Source organism: Leptodactylus fuscus, chromosome 1 (assembly GCF_031893055.1).
Source record: "Leptodactylus fuscus isolate aLepFus1 chromosome 1, aLepFus1.hap2, whole genome shotgun sequence".
NCBI classification, from domain to species: Eukaryota; Metazoa; Chordata; class Amphibia; order Anura; family Leptodactylidae; genus Leptodactylus; species Leptodactylus fuscus.
In genome coordinates, this window is record NC_134265.1 from 221089366 (window position 1) to 221111768 (window position 22403).

At 39.9% G+C, this 22403-nt stretch overlaps 1 protein-coding gene across 2 annotated transcripts in view; it reads left to right on the top strand.

The window, feature by feature from the left end:
- LOC142215558 (GRAM domain-containing protein 2A-like) overlaps positions 1 to 17977 on the top strand; it is a 62043-nt gene extending 44066 nt beyond the window's left edge. For both annotated transcript variants that reach the window (XM_075283705.1, XM_075283706.1), the window contains exons 3-13: positions 243 to 327; positions 1284 to 1353; positions 1900 to 2003; positions 4265 to 4363; positions 6696 to 6767; positions 7478 to 7546; positions 7668 to 7740; positions 11802 to 11882; positions 12263 to 12359; positions 12461 to 12568; positions 16297 to 17977. In XM_075283705.1, coding sequence (XP_075139806.1) covers positions 243 to 327; positions 1284 to 1353; positions 1900 to 2003; positions 4265 to 4363; positions 6696 to 6767; positions 7478 to 7546; positions 7668 to 7740; positions 11802 to 11882; positions 12263 to 12359; positions 12461 to 12568; positions 16297 to 16312 — 874 coding nt within the window. In that variant the 3' untranslated portion in view covers positions 16313 to 17977. The remainder of the gene's footprint in view (positions 1 to 242; positions 328 to 1283; positions 1354 to 1899; positions 2004 to 4264; positions 4364 to 6695; positions 6768 to 7477; positions 7547 to 7667; positions 7741 to 11801; positions 11883 to 12262; positions 12360 to 12460; positions 12569 to 16296) is intronic.
- The last annotated feature ends 4426 nt before the right edge of the window (positions 17978 to 22403 follow it).

Genomic DNA, 22403 nt, shown 5'->3' on the forward strand with positions numbered 1-22403 from the left:
GGACCTGTGTAATACAAATGTCAAATAAAGCATGTTCATAAGGTGTTCATAAGACCTTTGACATGCCAGACAACAAGTGTCAGGGACTCTAAGGCACAAATTTAAGTTAACAATATTAGTGCATTTTTTAACAATGCAGAAATTAAATGAGCACTGCTCTAATTCATCTTTATACTCTCCTTCTATGAGCTCTATTCTCTACTCCACACTTTATTTATTTGTCACATTACCTTTTCTTTCAGATCAAAAACCTATGACCAGCCTTCATCTCTGAGGACAACAGATATTGACCCTTCAGTAGACAGACGCCGTTCTATCACTAGCAATGTAAGGATATATGTTGGGGAAAAAAAATTAATCTATACTTTTCTCTCTTGTAGATATCCAAAGGGGCAGATATGTAAATCCTGTCTAATTTTTGGATTGTTTAAACTTAGACTAGAAGTTTTAAAATTATCTTGTACGCAATGGCTGGTGCTGGATGATAAATCTGGTACATTTGTACACAGGCTAGTCAAGGTTTATACCATCTATTGGTTGACTTCCATGCCAGAAATTTGTGCCACATTGAAACTTCTTAAAGAAGATGAAAAGGTTATCGGGGAAAAAAAAATGCTTTTTTTTTTTTTTTTTTTTTTCTCTTGCCAGCCTTCTTCCCTAAACTAAAATCTTTGCTATATCTGTCTTGAGATGGACAGAGATGACAGAAGAAATTTAAGTTTACCCCACATTCATATGACTCAGTTTCATTTGTGAAACTCAGTCTGTGTGTTGGCCAGATTTAGCCATCTTAACAGTGTGCCAGTAGAGGGACTCCTAGCATAATAGTTATCTATGAGCCTGGAAGTCCCTGCCTTTCAGTGTCATACTGTCCTTAAGGGAGGGTTCACATCTGCGCCCGTGTGCACTTTAGCCAATCCAGCTGGGAGAAACTGGACAGGGGACGGAAACCCGGCAGTCAGTTTTCAAACCCATTCAAGTGAATGGGTTTGAAAAGTGAGCGTACCTGTCCACGGCGAAACAGGTTTTTTTTAACCGGACACAAAATCGGACATGCAGGACTTTGTGCCTGGTTTAAAAAAAAACAAAAATAAACCTGTTTTGCCACAGACAGGTACAAAACTGGGTTTCCGTCCCCGGTCCAGTTTCTTGGGGCAGAAGACGGAAACCCAGCTGGATTTCCTAAAACTGACACGGGCACAGGTGTGAACCTGCCCTAACTGAATATATATGCATATATATATATAATTTTTTTTTAAATTCTTTTACTTTGACTATTTCAGCTACCGAAACATAATCTTACATTCCACAAGATATTCCGTGAAGTTTCAGAAGATGAAGACTTAAAGGATAGTAAGTCTGCCATACTTTTTTTTTCTTATGTGCTCCTTTATCTTTTTTACTTGTTAACCACATAATGACCGGAGTGTCTAAAAACAGGCATTTATTATAGATTTTGCACTCTTTTGAGACAATGGGGAGATTATTATTCTACATCGGTTTTCTAGTGTAAAAAAAGCACAAACCTTGCATACTATTATTGATTTGTAAATGAAAAATAAAATCTTAATCATTTGCTCAGATACTAGTGTATTACTAAAAATCTGATACTGTAGGCTATCTAATCCGAGGACCATTCAGTTGGTGGGATATTTAGAATGATATATTGTCTTTTCTGCACAGGAACTCTCTAAGCAGTCACTGAGGGTTGAAGGGTGCATTCTCCCATGTGAAGATGTTTCAGCAGAGTGTTTCCTTTGCATATTGTAAAGCTATTTTATTGTAGAAATCGATGCCAATTCGGTAATCCTCATTATATGAGACTGTTCCATCAAGATTATTTTGACTGTCTTACCCATTCAAGTTACAGTAAAATAATTCTATGCTGTCTATCTATAGGTTTTACATGTGCTCTCCAAAGAGAGGTCTTGTACCAAGGCCGGCTATATATTTCCTCCAACTACTTAGGATTTTTTTGCAGTATGCTTCGCAAGGAAATAAAGGTGGGTTTCTATAGTGCAAAGATCGTTTGAATGCATAATTTTATGACAATAAATGTGTTTCTGGTGCTTTTAGCTTGTCTCAATTTGTAGTTCTATTGTAATGCTGTCTAGTTGTGAAGTCAGTTAAATAAAGAAATGTGTCTCTTCTACACATTTAACATTTAGTAGCTTGAATCTAAATATTTGTATTTGTTAATAAATTGTTTGTCACAAGTTCACTGGTTGTCTTTTGCAAACAATATTACCATTAGTTTCCATTATTACATGCTACATTTTGAAAACTTACGGCTTTATCCAAAGTATAAATATAGTAAGCACCAAACTGCTGTTTACAATTAAATACTTATATGACAATGGTAATGCCCACAGGGTTTCCTGAAAGCTGTGAGTTTTGCAATCTCTGTCCTACTAAGCGCCCATTCTGTTGTATGCCATTATCATAGCGCAGATGGCAGAAGCATTGTGTGTTTTACAATTAGCAGACTCTTTAAGTAGACTAGGGCGTCAGAGAGACTGGTGCACTTTGTATTACATAGTAAATACAACTCTGTGCTGTTGCTTAATACTTCCTGCACATGACTATATTGAATTTACTGTCCGCAAGCTGTAAACCCCCCCCCCCCCAAAAAAAAAACACAACTGTGTTGCATCAATATGTTGTCCGCGGTCACGTATCTTGTATGATTCCCTACACTGGTTTGTGTCACAAATGCGTCCAATAATAGGTCATGCTTGATAATTTACAGTCCTTGAATATGGCATGAACACACAACCATAAAAATTGCAGTCGTGAGTCTGGGCCCATAGAAATGAGACCATACTTTTATCTGCAATTTTGTTTTTTGCAATTGTGGATAAAAACTTCTCCATGAGACTTAAGGGGGGCGTTCACACTACCGTTGGTGTCCGCTCAGCAGTATCTGTGGCTATTGTCCGTACAAGATTTTAGCAACTGACACTGGCTGGTCCGTTTGCAATTTTCATTCATTTCAATGGGATTTTATCTTGTGTCCGTTTACAACCATGTCCGTTTTTTTTTCAAGTGGACAAAAAAATCCTACATGCAGGACATTTTCTGTCCATTTGAAAAAACGGACAGCAAGTGTCCATTTTTTTTTTTTTTTTTTTTTTTTTAAACATTTAGGTCTATGGGCAACAGACATATAACGGATAGTAACTGTTTAGCCATCAGTTACTGTCCGTTTATTTTCTGTGCATGCTCAGAAAACATAAGCAGCAAAAAATAGACAGTATAAAAAAAAAAACTGATGCTAATAGTTAGTCTGTTTATAAGTGTTTTTTTTTTTTTTAAACTGACACTTTCATAAGGTGAATCCAGCAGTGGTGTGAACCCTGCCTAAGGCCCCGTTCCCACAAATTAACGCACCTCTCATTCTGACACGTAAACACATCTGAGTGAACGCTTCAAAACAGAATCCCATTGGCTTCAATGGGTTCTGTCTTTCGCGCGCTACACACTGAAATCAATGGGAGGCTTTTTAACCCATTGCTTTCAATGTGTTACGCGTGTTAAATGGAACCCATTGAAGTCAATGGGATTCTGTTTTGAAGCGGTCACTCTGACACATGTTTACGTGACAGAATTAGCGGTGCGATACTCCGTGGGAACGGGGCCTTAGTGTTTAAATTCACAGGATTTGTATCTTTTGTTTATTCCATTTATGCATTGTTGAGGTCAGAAAGCATATCCCTCTACTAAGTTATGTGCTTTTAATAATTTTTAATGTGTTTTCACGGTTTCCTGTATTCTATAAATAACTAGTCTATGAAGTAGCAGTATTTGTATCTCCATACATATGATAAAACTAACTTGGCGGGGGGGGGGGGGGGGGGTGTAACATGGTGGCTCAGTGGTTAGCACTGTAGCCTTGCAGGGCTGGAGTCCTGGGTTCAAATATCCCACCAGGAACAACATCTGCAAGCAGTTTGTATATTCTCCCCGTGCTTGTGTGGATTTCCTCCCGTTCTACAAAGACATATCGATAGGGGGAAAAAAAAAAAAAAGTACATTGCGATCCCTATATGGGGCTCGCAATCTACATTTAAAAAAAACAAAACTGACCACTATAAATAAAAGCAAAATAAGATGCATGTGGTGCATAGGAGTCTGAAGTACAAATAGTATTTATTTTTTATTGAGTCTTAATTCACATACATCTCCTTTAATTTCTGAACTCTATTTTCATTTTATGTTTATTTAAAAGCTCATACTCTTATTTATTTTAATTTTTTTTGTACAGGTCTTGATTCCTGTTAGTTCAGTGATTATTGTTAAAAAAGCAAACACAGCTTTACTGGTTCCTAATGCACTGAGTGTCCGAACCACTGAAGGGGACAAGGTCAGTGTATCTAAAGCACAACTTCCTGTATGTTAAATGGGCTACCGTATTTTTCGGACTATAAGACGCACCTAGGTTTTAGAGGAGGAAAATAGGGAAAACATTTTTTGAAGTAAAATATTTAATATATGGGAGTTGTAGTTTTGCAACAGCTGCAAGGCCACATTGACAGGTGACCCTGCAGCTGTACGGGGACGCATAGTGTTGTTTTTTGTTTTTTTTTTGCGGGGCCAGATGTACTTTTTAGTTATACCATTTTGGGGAATATCTATTGCTTAGATCACCTTATATTGAAAAAAAAAACCCGTCGGTTTAGCTTGTGATTTTGATGTTCACCGTACAGGAAAACTATTAGTAGACCGGGCATTTTCGGACACAGGCACACCTAATGTGTATGTGTTTGACATATGATTTTCTGCTTTTATATATATTCTAGGGAAAGGAGGTGATTTAGAACTTTTATTTATTTCATTTTTTATTATATATTTTTAAAGCTTTTTATATTATATATATTTTTTTACTATTTTTATTCCCCCCCCCCCCCGGGGGGGGGGGGGGGGGCTTGAACCTGCAGTTACTTGATTGCAAGTCCCATAGACGGCAATACAACTATATTGCCGTCTATGGGACATTCTGTATATTACTATTACGGCTGGTCATAGACCCAGCCGCAATACTAATATAGCAGTGACAGGCCTGGGAGCCTTCATTAGACTCCCGGCTGTCACCCGAACAGGTCATCTCCTGCGATATCTCCACACAGGAGCCGGCCTGCAACTTTACAGGTATGGGGCCGTGGGGACCGGCCCCGGGGGAGAAGGGGCCGCCAATACAGACCCAGCATCCGCTGTAATAGAGAGGCGGATGCCGGCGAGGGATAGACGCAGGCACAGGTGCCGGGGCCTGAGACATCGCTACGCTCCTCTGCCCTGCATGAAGCCAGCGGCAGGGGGACGGAGGAGCGGAATAGCATTGCCGCTGCTGGCTTCATGCAGGGCAGAGGAGAGTAGCGATGTCTCAGGCCCCGGCACCTGTGCCTATCCCTCGCCGGCATCCGCCTCTCTATTACAGCGGATGCCAGGTGGCCACATTCGGACTATAAGACGCACCCTTCTTTTCCCCCCCAAATTTTGGTGAAAAAAAGTGCGTCTTATAGTCCGAAAAATACGGTAATTTTTTTTTTTTTCAACAGTTTGTATTATTGGTGGCAATACAGTAGAAAAAAGTCTTAGCAATTCCTGATGTTTATATGATCACCTTTTCTGGCGCCAAAGAGCATGCCTACTGTTCTGATTCTTTGATGCTAGGTTCACACCTGCGTTCAGGTTTTGTTTCCTGGGGTCCATTTGGAGACCCCACAGAAACCTAAACTGCTTAAAAAAGCGGTTACCCGCAGAAACCTTAGGGTCCAATAGACTATAATGGGGCCTGCTGGGTTTCTTCCCAGCAAATGCAGAAAAATGGGGAGGCCCGGTGTGATATTCCATTGTGAGGGCCTCTTCATGGCATTGCATACATGGTCTCAAGACCAATCATTGCATCTGGGACTCATCACTGAAGCGAATAGACCTACGTTTCACACTCCATTGCTGTCTTGCTGTGTACTACTATGATAGCCTTTGAGAGTGATGGTGTGAGGTCAGTGGAACACCTGTAGCTGGCTCCTAGGTTAGTGTTTGTTTTTGTGACATCCAATTTCAGTTGTAGTACAGAATGTATCTCTACATGCCATTCTTACAATTGGATGTTCCATCAGTGCAGAAGTTTGCCTCTGTCACACTAGTTTGCCGTCGTTCTCCCAACCACTAAGAAGCATAAAACAAAGACAGAACTGACATTTCAGTGTTTGCAGTGATAAACCAAGGTCTCTTGGCTCAACGATTCTGTCCCTCCCCACTTGCAACAATAACTGGCACATTGACAAACAGGAGGTATCGCAGGTGTCTAAAAACTTTGCTTACTGGGTAACTTTTATGCCACGTATTGAAACTAAGTGCTTGAAAATTGTATCACTTGCAGATTTTAGTGACATCTGCTATTCAATTTGCACTACATTATAGCGTGTCCTTCAATTGTTGCAATTTCAATGTTGAGGAGTATATATGTACATATAATGTGTGTGTGTGTAAAACAAATAATCATACTTCTGTGAATATATTGGTATAATATTGTAAATATGTTGATTTTCTGCATAAAAACATGTTTCGGTGTTATCTACTGCAGCTATTAATAATACAACTTCATTCAATCCTGGAAAAAAGGATTTGTTTTCTATTGAGATATATATAATCTATTATAATATAATTTTTACTGTATTTGTTTTTTTCCTCAGTATCTCTTTGGGTCTCTGCGAAACAGAGAAATGTGCTACCATGCAGTTCGCTCTGTGTGTAAGCATCTTCAGGTAAATATTTACTTATTTCATTACCTCTTCATGCAATCTATAATAAACTGGCAAAAGGTTTCAATCCATCCACTGAAGTGCTAATACAAACATTTCCTATTCTGCACATTTGAAAAGCATTACATGTAGTGGAAAGAAAACAAAAATAGAATTGCATGTACAGTAGGTGACTTCAAACTGCCGTACTAGCCAAACACAAATACTACACCAGAATTTTAGACAGATTGACAGATATTGGTTTTTGTGCAATCTGTCCACTGGTTCACAGTTTGTAGAAACATGGGACAACTGTTATCCTAGTGGCTCAGTGGTTAGCACAGTAACCTTGCAACACTGGGGCCTTGGATTCACCTCTGACCTAGCACATCATCTGCTTGGAAACCTATATCTTCACCCTGTCTTTATGTGGGTTTCCTTGTACCCACACTCCAAATAAATATAGTAATTAAAAGGCTATATTGGTTTAATCCTATAATAGGATTATTTTTATTTTCCTTTTCCGACTCTAAAGCTACATTTACCATTTTACAGCCTGCTTTGATGTGTGAGAGGTCATGCTGCCAGTTTTACAGTCAATGTGACAAATCAATACAACAGAGTGTGAACTGATAGTGTGGAAAGTGGCTTTACACGTGTATTTAACACATGATTTTCTTTGTACTGGTTCAGTACTATTCATTAGCATTTCTCTGCTTATTTTTCTTGTAAAGGATGGCAGTACTTGCAACACTCCAACAGTTTCTATAGAAGCAAGTTCAGAACAGAGCAGCAAAATTCTGGTAAGCAAACTGGGAAGTTTAATTGGCTTAGAGATGAATATTTTGAGACTTCTCAGATTATTAGAATTGTGAATTTTTGTTTTACACCGTATATATGTGTTACCTTCTGCTTTTCTTGTAGAATTCCAGCCATTCTGACCTGGAACAGACACTGCATGAATCAGACAGTACAGAGACTTGCACCAAAGAAGCAGGTGAATGGAATAGAATAAAAAAAGTGGATATTTTTATTACTGCTGTGTATATTTTTAAGAATATACATAACAATGGTAAACTTAGCCATTTAGTATATGCAATAGATTTATCAATATGTTGTAAGGGGGGAAACTTCAAGAAGATCCTTAAAGGGGTTGTCCACTTTCAGACCAATATTGAGAAACAAATGTTATTGTTTGTACAATAAAAGGACATACAATTTTCCAATATACTTTCAGTATCAATTCCTCACGGTTTTCTAGATCTCTGCTTGCTGTCACTCATTCTGTTACTTCTATTGGATAAAAGTCTGACCATGGTCACGTGATTTACAGTCCATGGTCATGTGATGAGCACACAGGTGTACAGCTGATTACCAGGCAGCTGTCTGAATATTGTGCTGTGACTAAAACGAGCAGCACTTGTGTACTCATCACATGACCATGGACTGTAAATCACATGACCATGACCAGAGCCTTATCCCCTAGAGCAGTAGTTCTCAACCTTTCTAAGGCCGTGACCCCGCAATACAGTTCCTCATGTTGCGGTGACCCCATTCAGTTTGGAACACTCGTCCATAACAGCGTGCGTTCCAGCTGAGTAGCGCTGCTGCACACAGTAGCGCAGCTTCTCAGTGGCTAAAGCCATCAGAAATATATATTTTCTGATGGCTTTAGGCATACCTCTCAACTTTTGAAGATCAGAAAGAGGGATAAAATATGCGGCGCGCGCTGCAGCGAATTTAGTTCCGCCCACTTTTATGTTGACTCCGCCCATTCTCATTCATTTTTCATGTGCTCCCACACAGTATAATCCTCCTACAGTTACCCGTACATTATATGTCCCCCCCCCGCCATCTCTCCCCCAGTTTCATGTCCCCCCCTTCATCTGCCCACAGTTTCATGTCCCCCCCATCTCTTCCCCCAGTTTCATGTTCCCCCATCTCTGCCCAGAGCTTCATGTCCCTCCATCTCTGCCCCCAGTGTCATGCCGTCCCCCCCCCCCTTCATCTTCCCCTTCATTATGTTCCACCTTAATGTTTAAAGGGATTCTACCATTAAAAAAGTTTTTTCTAGGTAACCTGTCGGAATAGCCTTTAGAAAGGCTATTTGTCTCCTAACTTTGGAAGTGCTCTCCGTCGCGCCGTTCGTTTGAAATACCGGTTTGTACCGGTATGCTAATTAGTTCTCTCGCAGCGATGGGGGCGTCCCCCAGCGCAGGAGATGTGAGAACTAATTAGCATACCGGTACAAACCGGTATTTTGAACGAACGGCATGGCGGAGAGCACTTCCAAAGGTAGGAGACAAATAGCCTTTCTAAAGGCTATTCCGACGTGTTACCTAGAAAAAAAAGTTTTTTAATGGTAGAATCCCTTTAAAACAAAACCGAAAAAACCCCCCCACTTATACTAACTTCCAACGCTGCCCGCTCAGTCTAGGTTACTCATATAGTTGTAGCCGGGCGCCGATCAGTTGAAATCAGGACATACCTCCCACCGACCGGGACAGCTGGGAGGTATGTGGTGACCCCTGTGTTTTGGTCGTTCGGCCCCCGCCGGGGTCACGACCCACAGGTTGAGAACCGCTGCCCTAGAGGTAAGCAGAATGAATGAATGAATGAATGACAGCAAGCAGAGATCAAGAAAACTGAGACGAACTGATACAGAAAGTATATTGGAAAATTGTACAACTTTTTACTATACAAACCATAACATTTGTCTCTCAATATTGGTCTGAAAGTGGACAACTCCTTTAAGGCTAAGACCCCATGTAGTGGACTGCAGCAAATAAGCACTGTGGAGGAAAAACCGCAGCGGAAACGCATTGTGGATTTTCCCACATCGCTTTTCACAAAATGCTTCCTTTGCGGACTTTCTGCTTCCTTCATACCTATATGGGTATAATCGTGGTTTTGAAAATCGTAGCATGTTTGCATTCACTAGAATCCCATCCATGTGGGGTCTTGACCTAAAAGGAGACTTGTATAAATGTTTAGAACTGTTTCACCACTTTTTGAGTCTGGAACACAGTTAAGATGGATGTTACAGGGAGCTACGTGTCAGTCACACCTTGGCAACAAATTCAACATTTCTAAGAATTGTCTCACTAGACTAAACTGGTCAGACTAGAATTGTATCTCTGGCTGACCCACATTCACTAGCATTAGACATTTATGATGAACCTTGCCACTTGACAGAAAACAAATTATTGGCAGCCTTTTCACAGTGCTTTATCAGTAATCCAGTATTAACAAATAGTTGGTGTACAAGTGATACTGCATTGTTTCTTTATTTTTAGAGTAGCATCTCATTTAAGGCACCCATTTGACAGGAAAACAACCATCTGGACAACCATACACTCTAGTAGGACATATGAAAAGGGTTTGTCTTGATGAGACAATTAATTTTAAAGAGTGAATGTTATGTTTATTTCTCAGAAATCAGTAGTGCATGCAAATATAAGCAACGTTATCAGAGAAAACTGCATCTTTCACTACTTATCGGGATTTCTCCATACTTTTCCTCATAAACTATTCAATTCACTGCCCAAACTGTCTTTGGCATGACCGGTGCCACCACCTGGCAAACCTAGTCAAGTGCTGTAGGTAATTAGCATCCGCAATGAGTGCTTCCATTGATACAGATGGAAGTAATGATGGCATTGGTAATTGACTGGGGAGTGATTGTTGAATACAAATGTCATAATTCCTCACTACTTCCTGAACCCATGCGCCTCACCTGCTGCGGCACACAAAGCTGTCCGTGCCAAATCAGGGACGGGGTGGGTATAATAAGTAAAATAAGGGGCCCATTATATTATGTGGCCTTTAGTAAGGGGGGCATTATACTGTGTAGGTCTTAGTTACTGAAGACCTATAACTATTCCAGCACATATGTTGCAGGGAAAAACACCCAATTTTTTATTTTTTTTATTTTTTGTTTGCAGTGGTTTTAGAGTAACACATTGCCACCATATCAACTTTGTGTCTGTGTCTTTCAGTTTCGCATTCACCTTGCTATTCTTCTTCCCCCTCCCTTCTCCAGACATCTATGAATTGCACCCATCTACCCTGAAGATGGGTCTGAGCAGTGATGCTCTCCCACCTGCTTAAGTGTTCAAAGACTAAAAGGTGGAGAAAGATGTATTTTCTTTGAGAAGGTGTATTGTACAATTTCATAGATTCAGTTGCACTTTGGATTTATGCCTGCCATGTGCACTTCCATGTTATAGATCTACATTGTAAGAGTCCATCTCGTACCTTCATGAGCCTCTCCCATATAATGATTGCCTTATATAGTAGCTGCTTGTCTCCTCTTTAACATGCATTGGATTAATTGTAGAACATCGCTGTCAGCCAAATAGTCATTTATGTGACCACTATCATTTATGTATAAGGGGCTTCTCTTTTTTTTTTTTTTTTTTTTTAACTCAAACTTTAATCAATGTTATTTCACATATAATGGCACTGAGTGATTACAGAGTCACATAGTACAATGACGGAAACCTTTAAAACATGACTAAACGATTTCCAGTACCCTGTCCTCTGTACTCGTTCTCCCACATACAACCCATCATCCTAAGTGAAACAGAAGAGGTCCTTGTTAACTCATTTGAGGCAATTACTTTATCGGTTCCTTTCATCTGGTGACGTTATCCATCTAGCTACAGCCTATATATGAAGAGCTTTAATGTGCCTCACAAATTTTATTTGTGTAGTCGGTGATTAATTGAGATTTAGGCCGGGGCCCCACGGGATGTAAACGCCACGATTTGCCCGCAGCGGAGATGCTGCGGGAAAAATCGCGGCGTTTTACAGTGCAAGCAAAGGGGATGGGATTCATGTGAATCCCATGCCCACTTTGTGGGGGAAAAAACGCAGTGCAGACACGCTGCGATTTGCAAAGACGTTGCTTAAATTGTTGACACACACTGACTTCTGTTGCTTTAGAGAAATGTTGGTAGAGTAAGTGAAGTCTCAGAAGTACTTTAACATAGAAATATAGGACTTTTAATAATAAAAAAACAAACAAAAAAACTAATTGCAATTAAACTTTTACAGATGATGTGTTTTTGGTACAAAACCGTATAAAAGCCAATAGCGTTGAAGTGGATGGACAAATTCAAAATAATTTTCTAAATGGTGAGTGTAACTTTGCTAAAATAAAAAAGTCTATACTTTGATAATGCGTTTAATCTTACAACACAATATTCTATCAAAATTGTATGCTAGATAAATTTCAAGATCTCAAAATGCTACATCACAGTTTAGTATTACTGCCAGAATTTTCAGTGCTTTGGTATTAACCCTCAGTTATGTCCAGATCAGTCCAACTTATTGGAAATCTGAAAATTACTGATAATTAAAAATGCAGTCGTCCTTCATGGTAAACTGTAACCAGTCTTAATGAAAACTGACTGGACTTTTGCATTCAAGCTCAACATAAAGATGTGGACAAGATCCAGAATATACAAGTTTTTATTAAAGCATTAAGTGTGTCTTTTTATTTTTCTGAAAAATAGGGGATGTTTGTCAAGAGAAGATGGCTTCTGACAACAGCAACACACAGTGGGCAGACCATAGGGCTGTTAATATTCTGCTTGTTATCTACATGCTGCTGTGAGTCATCATTTAATTTACCATATCTGCTTTATCTTGACATGTTGATACACTTGTGTTCACAGTGTAAAATAATTACTTATGTCTTTATCTTCAATCAGGGTATTAGTACTACTCTTCTCATCAGGGTATATTGGGTTGCGTATTATGGAGCTGGAGAACCAGCTGAACATTTTGGGAGCTTGGCCAAAAGGAGATGAAGCTTCAGGGTTAGTATGTCTTGTTTTATATGTATACCTGCGGTGTTATGTATGTGTATCCGCAATAGATAAAATCTTTACTTTGAAAAGATGGAACACTGGGGCAGATTTACTAATGAAAATGTGCCGGAATTTAGTTGTAATATGCCCCCCAAAACTGACATACTTGCTTTAGCAAGTTTTATAGGAAAGGAGTGTGGTTGCAGATGTGTCATATGAGACTTAAAAAAAAAAACCTTTTAATAGAAACCTCAATAAAAAAAAATAAAATTAAAGTAAGCTGCACAACATCTTTATCTTGGTTGGTCTATTTCTTGCTTATTTATTATTGATATTATTCTGCTGATAAAGAGTCAGATGTCTAGGGATGATGGTAGTGGTTCAGTACACCTCCTTTTACCCCTAACTCACCTAGTCAATGACTACTGAAATTCTCTGATTCCTTATTCTTTGGCCGATGTAGACCTTTGTGTCTATGGTACAGTGACAGGCTGCAGATGTCTGGTAGTCTTTGTTGTGTACCTTACTTTAATTTTTTTTTTTTTTTTGAGGTTTTATATTAAAAGTTTTTTACTTAACTTTTCGTCTGACACGATTACTTGGTGAACTAACTTTAGTGTTGGAAATATACACTCACCAGCCACTTTATTAGGTACACCATGCTAGTAACGGGTTGGACCCCCTTTTGCCTTCAGAACTGCCTCAATTCTTCGTGGCATAGATTCAACAAGGTGCTGGAAGCATTCCTCAGAGATTTTGGTCCATATTGACATGATGGCATCACACAGTTGCCGCAGATTTGTCGGCTGCACATCCATGATGCGAATCTCCCGTTCCACCACATCCCAAAGATGCTCTATTGGATTGAGATCTGGTGACTGTGGAGGCCATTGGAGTACAGTGAACTCATTGTCATGTTCAAGAAACCAGTCTGAGATGATTCCAGCTTTATGACATGGCGCATTATCCTGCTGAAAGTAGCCATCAGATGTTGGGTACATTGTGGTCATAAAGGGATGGACATGGTCAGCAACAATACTCAGGTAGGCTTTGGCGTTGCAACGATGCTCAATTGGTACCAAGAGGCCCAAAGAGTGCCAAGAAAATATTCCCCACACCATGACACCACCACCACCATCCTGAACCGTTGATACAAGGCAGGATGGATCCATGCTTTCATGTTGTTGACGCCAAATTCTGACCCTACCATCCGAATGTCGCAGCAGAAATCGAGACTCATCAGACCAGGCAACGTTTTTCCAATCTTCAATTGTCCAATTTCGATGAGCTTGTGCAAATTGTAGCCTCAGTTTCCTGTTCTTAGCTGAAAGGAGTGGCACCCGGTGTGGTCTTCTGCTGCTGTAGCCCATCTGCCTCAAAGTTCGACGTACTGTGCGTTCAGAGATGCTCTTCTGGCTACCTTGGTTGTAACGGGTGGCTATTTGAGTCACTGTTGCCTTTCGATCAGCTCGAACCAGTCTGGCCATTCTCCTCTGACCTCTGGCATCAACAACGCATTTCCGCCCACAGAACTGCCGCTCACTGGATGTTTTTTCTTTTTCGGACCATTCTCTGTAAACCCTAGAGATGGTTGTGCGTGAAAATCCCAGTAGATCAGCAGTTTCTGAAATACTCAGACCAGCCCTTCTGGCACCAACAACCATGCCACGTTCAAAGGCACTCAAATCACCTTTCTTCCCGGTTTGAACTGCAGGAGATTGTCTTGACCATGTCTACATGCCTAAATGCACTGAGTTGCCGCCATGTGATTGGCTGATTAGAAATTAAGTGTTAACGAGCAGTTGGACAGGTGTACCTAATAAAGTGGCCGGTGAGTGTATATAGCCAATGTAACAAATCCGGTGCAGTGCATCTGAAAACTCTTATCCATTATTTTCTCATATTTCTGTTGGATGAGTGTGTGTGAGTCACAATAACAGAACAGATAAAAATAAGTCATGTCACAAATTCCAATCTGCTAGTGTACTTAGCGACTTGGATTGTTTTACAGTGAAATATCATAGTAGATAAGGTTGAAAAAAGACAGAAAGGGTGATGTGTTTTGAGAGATTGTGTCGTGCTGGCACCTTGACTAAAGGGTAAATTCTGATATCTACCGGTTGCTGTCCTCTCGGGAGGGACGGACTCCCCAGGTCCACAGATATGACTCAGTGGTCCTCTGATTTGGGAAGGTGGATATCCTTGCCTCAGTGGCCATCAAATCCTCTACCTGTATCACCTACCGTGAGACCCAGTATAAGATCTTATTCCACTGGTATCAAACTCTGGCTCTCCTCCATACCCTTAACCCCAATATTCCCTCGGTTTGTTGGAGATGCATTTCTAGTCTGGGGACTCTTTATCACGTTTTCTGGGACTGCTGTTTGATTCGTCCTTTCTGGCTAGAGGTTAAGTCTGTGCTGGAGGATGTACTCCTTCATGCTCTCCCACTGGATCCTTTGGTCTACATCCTCAACCTCCCTTCCCCGCTCTCTGTGCAAAACTTCATCCATGTTGTTTCTGTATGAGTATGTTTGTACTGCAGCTAAATCTCTCATAGCCCGTCAGTGGAAGCCTACCCAGCCGCCCTCACTCCCCTTCCTTATGGCCCGTATTAAAGATGTTAAATGCTTGGAATACCTTACGGCTTCTCTGAACAATACTGTGGAGAAGTTCCGAGCTATTTGGGCGCCCTCAGATTCCTACTGTTTTACTCATGGTCTCTGTTCTCTCATTTCCCCACCACCACCCCTCCTTTTCGCCCAGTGTTCTCGGTCTCACTTTTTCAGTCTTCTCCCTCCCTCCGTTTGTTTTTGTTCTTGATTTGCTGTTATTCCACCTATGCAACTTTATTGACCGGTGGTTTGTATTGATTGTCGTTAACTGTTTTGGCTGATGCCTTTGTATTTGTTTGTTTGATATTATGTCAAAAATCTCAATAAAAATTACAGTTTAAAAAAAAAAATACAGAAGGGGTGATGTAATAAAACCCTTGCAAACGAAAATTAAATGGGTTTCCGATGGTGACCTATGACATTTCCACCTGTTAGTTTTTCAGAGGCCTACTCCACAAGCAATCCTTGAGGCGCCTGTCCTAGTTTCCTGATATTACGGGGAAAGTTTGCTTGGTGACTGCAAATATTAGATATGCTATTCTTCAGTCTCTTTTATTGTCAAGTGCTGAAGAAGGTGGCAGGCTGAGCATGCAGGGTAGCTTAAAGGGGTTATCTGTTTTTCTAACTTTAGGATAGGCCATCAATATTAGATCTACAGGGGTCCGACACCTGGCACCCCCAGCAGATCACCACTACCCAGAAAGTGCGACTCCCTGTATTGTTTACATAATTCGAGCAAAGTAGAAGTCTTTGTATTGCAAAAAAGAAAACTGCAAAATAATGCCTAGCCAAGAGGTGTGAGACCTAAAAGTAAGTAAATCATTAAATTATTACAGAACCAGCAAGCGGCATAAGACACAGCATACAAAGTAATCAAACATTGAGTATAACATGTCTTTTAATTTGCATAGAAAAAGAAATACATGAATGTCCTATGCACCTTAGAGCAGGAATCTATGCTCACAGAAAAAAAAAAACCTGTCCCCTCATTATTGGTAAAATCTTTTATCTATAGCCCCCTTTCAACTAGGTTTCTTAATTTCTTTTGGATGCGTATTACTTTATTTGTGCTTATAGATCTTATAAGGTAGCAAAATGTTGTAATGTTATTTTTATCTGCAGATATCATGATACCTGAGATGATCGTATCAACAAGATTGCTAGTTACTTATATCTCAATCTACTTGGAAGAAGCAATTTGTGGATTAGAGCCAGATGAGTGTTGCAGTAGAAGTCTCAAAATCCTGTTTAAATGGAGGATCATAAGAGTTAAGAATAAAAGAAAGAAGTTTACTCCTTCCAAACTGAAATTTGAAAAAGCTATACTTCTTGTGTCATGCTATGGCAAGATTTACACAGATCCTCAACAAATCATACGGGGAGCGAGATGACAAAGAACTGCTGTATTGAATCTATTATGGACAGGTTGGTCTTCAGCTGGACCATGGAGTTGCACAAACCTAAGAAACAATAACAGATGTACTATTATACTTCAACAGATGAGTGAGAAACCTTTTAGTATTTCACATACTCAGGTATTTCAAGGCTTGTGTCTGTACATTAGTGAATGCCTCGTCTCAAAGGCGAAGGGTGGGAGTAGATTCTGAATGTCTGTAAATGTTTTTATGTTTTCTCACAATGAGATTTTCCAGTGTCCTATTATTATGTATGTTTGTTTTTCATCTCTGCAAATGTTGTTCTATTAAATGGAATCTTGCCCAGGGCAAATTTACCTTAAGAGTAGAGAATTAGGTGCTAAATCCAAAGAACCAACAGGCCATACCCAGCTATGCAAAGAACCATCCAATGTTAATCAGGGCAGTGTTCATTGTCTTTACTATAAATGAATTACTTGTGAAGCACTGTTTTTACATTTCTCTTCAGAGTTTCAAAGGTAGATGGGGCTATGGCGGTATGTATCAATTGCAAATTATATGGCATTGCCATTTTCTAACTAAAGCACAATCTGAATATATCACTGATATCAATGAACAACCCCTTTTAATTTTATAATATGTATAGTATATTGTATAGCCATATAACAAAATGGTATTGGGTACACACTTTGCACTTTTCCATATCAATATCACTTTTCCATATCCGTCTATAGATTAACAAATACCTATATAATTCCACAGTCATGTGAATTTAGCTAAATGCTAATTCAGACTTGTAGGAATTCTAAGAAATGTTGTAATTAAAGAAAAACAGCTCCAGATATATAGACCTTTTGTTTTATGTTGCACAATGCATTAGAAAGTACTGGGGACGCTGTGCGCTACCAACTTATCTAGTAAGGATTTGCCTGCATGTCAGGCTGCTTTCACAATTCTCACAGTGTCACTTTGTTTTCTTCACCTGGAAAGCTGCTTCTGCAAATATCAGCTGTATCCATAGGCTCCGTTTCACCCAATATAGGCCAAAAATGTGCCGTTTTGGCCTCCATTTTGCCAATGTTTAGTCCTCTTCCCCCCTTCCTCCTTGGGGTACTGCTTTACAGATTCTGCACTTTACAGAAAGCAATGCATACAACGAGAAAGTGTAATATGATTATCTGTGACATGATACTTTACAACTTCTAAACAGCACTTTACACCTTCAAGTTAAACTAATATATGGCAGATTTTTGTTAAATACTGTATCTGCTGCTGAAAGACTGGATTTCACAGAAAAAAATACTGTATTTTTGTGAAATATGGAGACACACTGTCATTAAGTGTTTGAGAACTACTGCAAGTGTTGTGAACCATCTCTTCAATCCTCTGATTACCTCAGTACTATGCAAGAACAGATAAGAAAATGACATCCCTTAGATTTGTATGTGTATATATAACGTGTATGAACCATTATTTCATAAACCAATTTCGTAATCTGTAATTGTTTGTATTTATGTAATATATTTTGTCTGCAGATTTTTTAATGTAATTTGAGATTCAGCATATTGAAAGATTTTTACATAGAATATTTATAAATATTGCACTTTGTCTTTTTTTTACTAGTGTAACACAATCTTCAGAAATAAATTTTTATTTCTTTAAATATTTACTTTGCTGATATATTGCTCGCCAAACACCTTTATTTAAACTTTTAGGCCATCAAATGAACTGTCTGAAAGGTTATGACCCTTAATGAATGATTGAGCTTTAGCTCTCCTAGACAGTCAAGGGCTTCACATGTTACAATATTTGATGCTTTTGATATCAAGCGTTGGGTCATGTATTTGTATAAGACCTCATTCAGTCACTCGCATTTTAGGATACATATTAGGGATTGTGTAGGATTTAACAATGTTCATGGCTCATTAAACTGCAATTTATTTTTTCAAATATAACATGGAAACAAAAAAATATATGTTTAATAAACAGGGAAGGGGGGAGGGAGATGATCGGGGAACATAAAATATTAAATCGGTAGAGTCCAATAGAGGATGTCACAGATGTTAAAGTCCATAGGGTCAACTATAGGGTTAGGGACTATGAGTGACTTATCTGTAGGAAACAAACTCTGGGGTAGCTAAAACTCCCACTAGTGTTTCCAGACTTGATGGCAGGTATGGGCCAAGTTTTGCATTCTGTGGTAGACCTTCAATGTCTGGGAATCACTGTTCTCACGGCTATGAGAAAACTGATCAAAGTTTTGGACTATTGTTAAATTTTACTGCATGCAATAGAAAGTAAGAAATGGTGACGACACGGTGGCTCAGTGGTTGGCACTGCAGCCTTGCAGCTCTGGAGTCCTGGATTCAAATCCAACCAAGGACAACATCTGTACGGAGTTTGTATGTTCTCCCCTTGTTTGTGTGGGTTTCCTCCCACACTCCAAAGACATACTGATGGGGAAAGGGGGATCATTGGCAATAGAGGCCTCTGTTATCTTTCTGATGAGGTCTACCACCTTTTACCAGAATGGTTGGAGGATGAGGCAGCTCCACCAAATATGTAGCTCCTAGCTCTCAGGCATCTCCAGAAACTGTCCGATATGTTCGGGTACATAGTGTGGAGAATATTTTATAGTTAGTCTCCTATGGCTTACAGGAAATAGAGAATTTATAACCATAGGCTTCCAAGGAAGCAACATGAAGGTCCAATTTATGCAGTAAGTGGTTTTTTTTTTTTTTTTTTTTTTTTTTTTCTGCATTGAGCCTGAGGAGCAGGAGTGGAATAATGTTTGGCCACTTCAATCAAGTTCGCAGTCCTTTTGGTGTTATCTCCAACCTGACTGCAAGTGATGAAGTCCACCTAGTCCTAGTGGACAAGTGAGAGGCTTGAACCGTTCAGACAATTTGATGAGGAATAGTTACAGATCTGTATTAAATAAGGCAGTGGGTCTATGGCTAGAACACTCCTGTGGATCTTTGTTGGGCCTAGGAATAAGCATAAGGTGAGAGTGCAACATATAGGGTGGGGGCATCATCAAGGAATTAAACACTCGTTGCAGGTGGGGGATAAGGTCTGCCTGAAAAGTTTTATAGTACAGATAGGTAAACCTGTCTAGGTCTGTAGCCTTACCATTAGGGAGGTCAGTTATGTTGGCATTTAAGGAGGCATGGGTATCCAATGGGAGGGAGGGGTAAATGACATGCTGCCAGAAAGTCATGTAGGTGATGGTAAGAGGCTATACAATTTTTAGTATAATAATTCAGAAAGGTCACCGCAATAGCATCTGGGTAATGTTGGGAGACAGCCCCTGGCGTCTCTACGTAGGGGACAGAAGAGGTCTAGGAGTCTCTGAAAAAGTTTAGCTAATAGGGTATGGGCTTTGTTGCCCAGCTCATGCTAGCGCTAGCGGGTGCATAGTAGAAGGTGTTAAGCCACATGATTCATTAAGTCTCTCAAATGAGTCTGAGCCGCTGCCAACTGATGAAAAATTGAAAAGGGGGGGGGGGGATCACTAAGCCAGATAGTTCTGCTGAGTAGAGTGGAGAGCTGAAGCTTGGCGGAGATCTTGAATGCGTGAGAAAAGAGAGGCTTGGAAAGACTCCAGCTCTCTGACCTTTTCATGGAGGGAGGCTATTTCCTTTCTTACTTTCTGGAGGTTTTGACTGCAGATTTGCTTAAGTTCAGCTGCTAGAGATCACAGATAAGTAAGAGAACAATAAAACTGTGTAACTACAATAATAGACATAAGAAAAAGTTTAGCTCACTGAGGCTGAGAAGGGGTTCCAAAAGTGCAAAACTAAGAATTGGAAAGAGGAAGAATAGTAGAAGACAGTAGCTGAACTATCTGGTGGGCACTATCACCCTGTCAGAGAAGATGAGGTCCACTAGGTCCTCTCTTCTTCTATTCCCTCCGTTCAAAATCTCCTGAAGCCTATCCGACATGGTCAGAGTTAGACTAGAGTTTCTTTTTTTGACCTAATGGGCTATGAAATAAATTTTTCTAATCCCCAATCCACCTGCAACCATCATCTGTGACATGGACAAATTTGACACAGACATCATGGACCCATTTGATAATGCTGACAATATTGGAGGTAAAGGCACCACTAGATACCCTTGCAATGTATCAACTAACTAACTTAAAGGGATTCTACCATTAAAATGCTTTTTTATTTTCCATAACACGTAGGAATAGCCTTAAGAAAGGCTATTCTCCTACCTTTAGATGTCTTCTCCATGCTGCCGTTCGGTTGAAATTCCGGTTTTCTTTGGTATGCAAATTACTTCTCTTGCAGCACTGGGGGTGTCCCCAATGCTGCGAGACAACTCTCTAGCGACGCTTCCATCAATCAATGTTCTGCGAGTCTTCTTCCACACCTGGGTTTCAACCTTCTAGGCCTCAGGCAGAGCAGACTGCGCATGCCCGCGACCAGAAGAAAATGTCTGCTTACGCTTCGCTTTTTTTTTTCTTCTTTTCCAGTGAGTGTATTGTACTATATTATACTGGAGTTCAATTGTGATCACCAAGGCTTGGTCTTTCATGTACAGTATAATTCTTCTACACACTGTGCTGTTTGCACGGATTTTTTTGTCCTTTATATTAAAGTTTACTAAATGTATTTAATTTCCTGGTCCCATTTCAGGGGTCTAAAACTTCTAAATCTAACGTTACTACAATACAATTCTGTGAGTTTCATAAAGGTTTGTTAACACGAGGCAGATTTTTTTCTTTGTCAAATTTGCTGCAGCATAAATCCAAAATTGATGCCTGCCACGGATTGGCCATCAGATCTCCACAACTATTAACCTTATGGTAAGTCAATGCGCAGTAGTAGCAGTGAGAAGAGTTGTCTGCAGTAGCCAGTAGATTTAACTACTTCCTCCAGCCGGAATTTAGGCGGAATCACAAAGGGCGGACAGCGGTGCAAATATGAATGCCGCATTACTAGTAGAAGGAATTGAGAGAGGCTTCTTCCTCTACTATTCAATTCAACTACATCGGTATATGCATGATGTGTAACTCTTGTTGTGACTGCCCCAAGGTGGGCCCCCCGAATCAACTGTCGCTGCCCCTCCCCCTTTGTTATTCTAATTAGCATGCATGCATTGTAAAATCTGCAGAACATTGACTATGCTGTGATAATTGTTAATGGAGCAAGTGAATGGGGTATAAACTTCACCATTCTGCTGCATCGCTAGTCGTGTAACAACATCTGCTAATTCTTTCAGAATTTCAGTATGGAATTAATGCTTAAATCCTAACAATCTGGAAAGTGTGAACATGACCTAATTGGTAATGTAAATGGAATCTGAATTGCTCATGTTCTGATGATAATAGAATGTATGTAATTCAATGGCACAGAAAAGCCCAACAGACAGACAATCTTAAATGGTTGCAAAGTAGTTAAAATCTTGTGAGAGTAATAAATGGCAGCTTTCTGAAGTGGTGACATTTTTCTTACTGGTCACAAAGCCTCAGCAGCTAACACAGACTCTAGCAGTGATCTTGTTACTGTCCATAGAAACTATTCTTTGGTTGCCAGGGTGAGTATTGTGGAACACAACATGGCATACGTAGTAACATTCACCACACTGTCCGTGTACCATCATAGTCACGGGGATGGAGCTACCTACAGGTAAAAATCATGTGTCATGCAGGTCACTGGAGACAGACTTCCCAAAATCCTTAAAGAGGTAAGAGAAAAACATAGCAATGAATTACAATAGTGTAATTGTTCATCTATTTTATAGTGTATACTATGATGTGTTGACCTGGCCTTTGGTGGGTAAGGACACACAGTGCCATGCATGCAAGCGATATTTGTTCTTCTTGACTTTTTAACTAGTGAA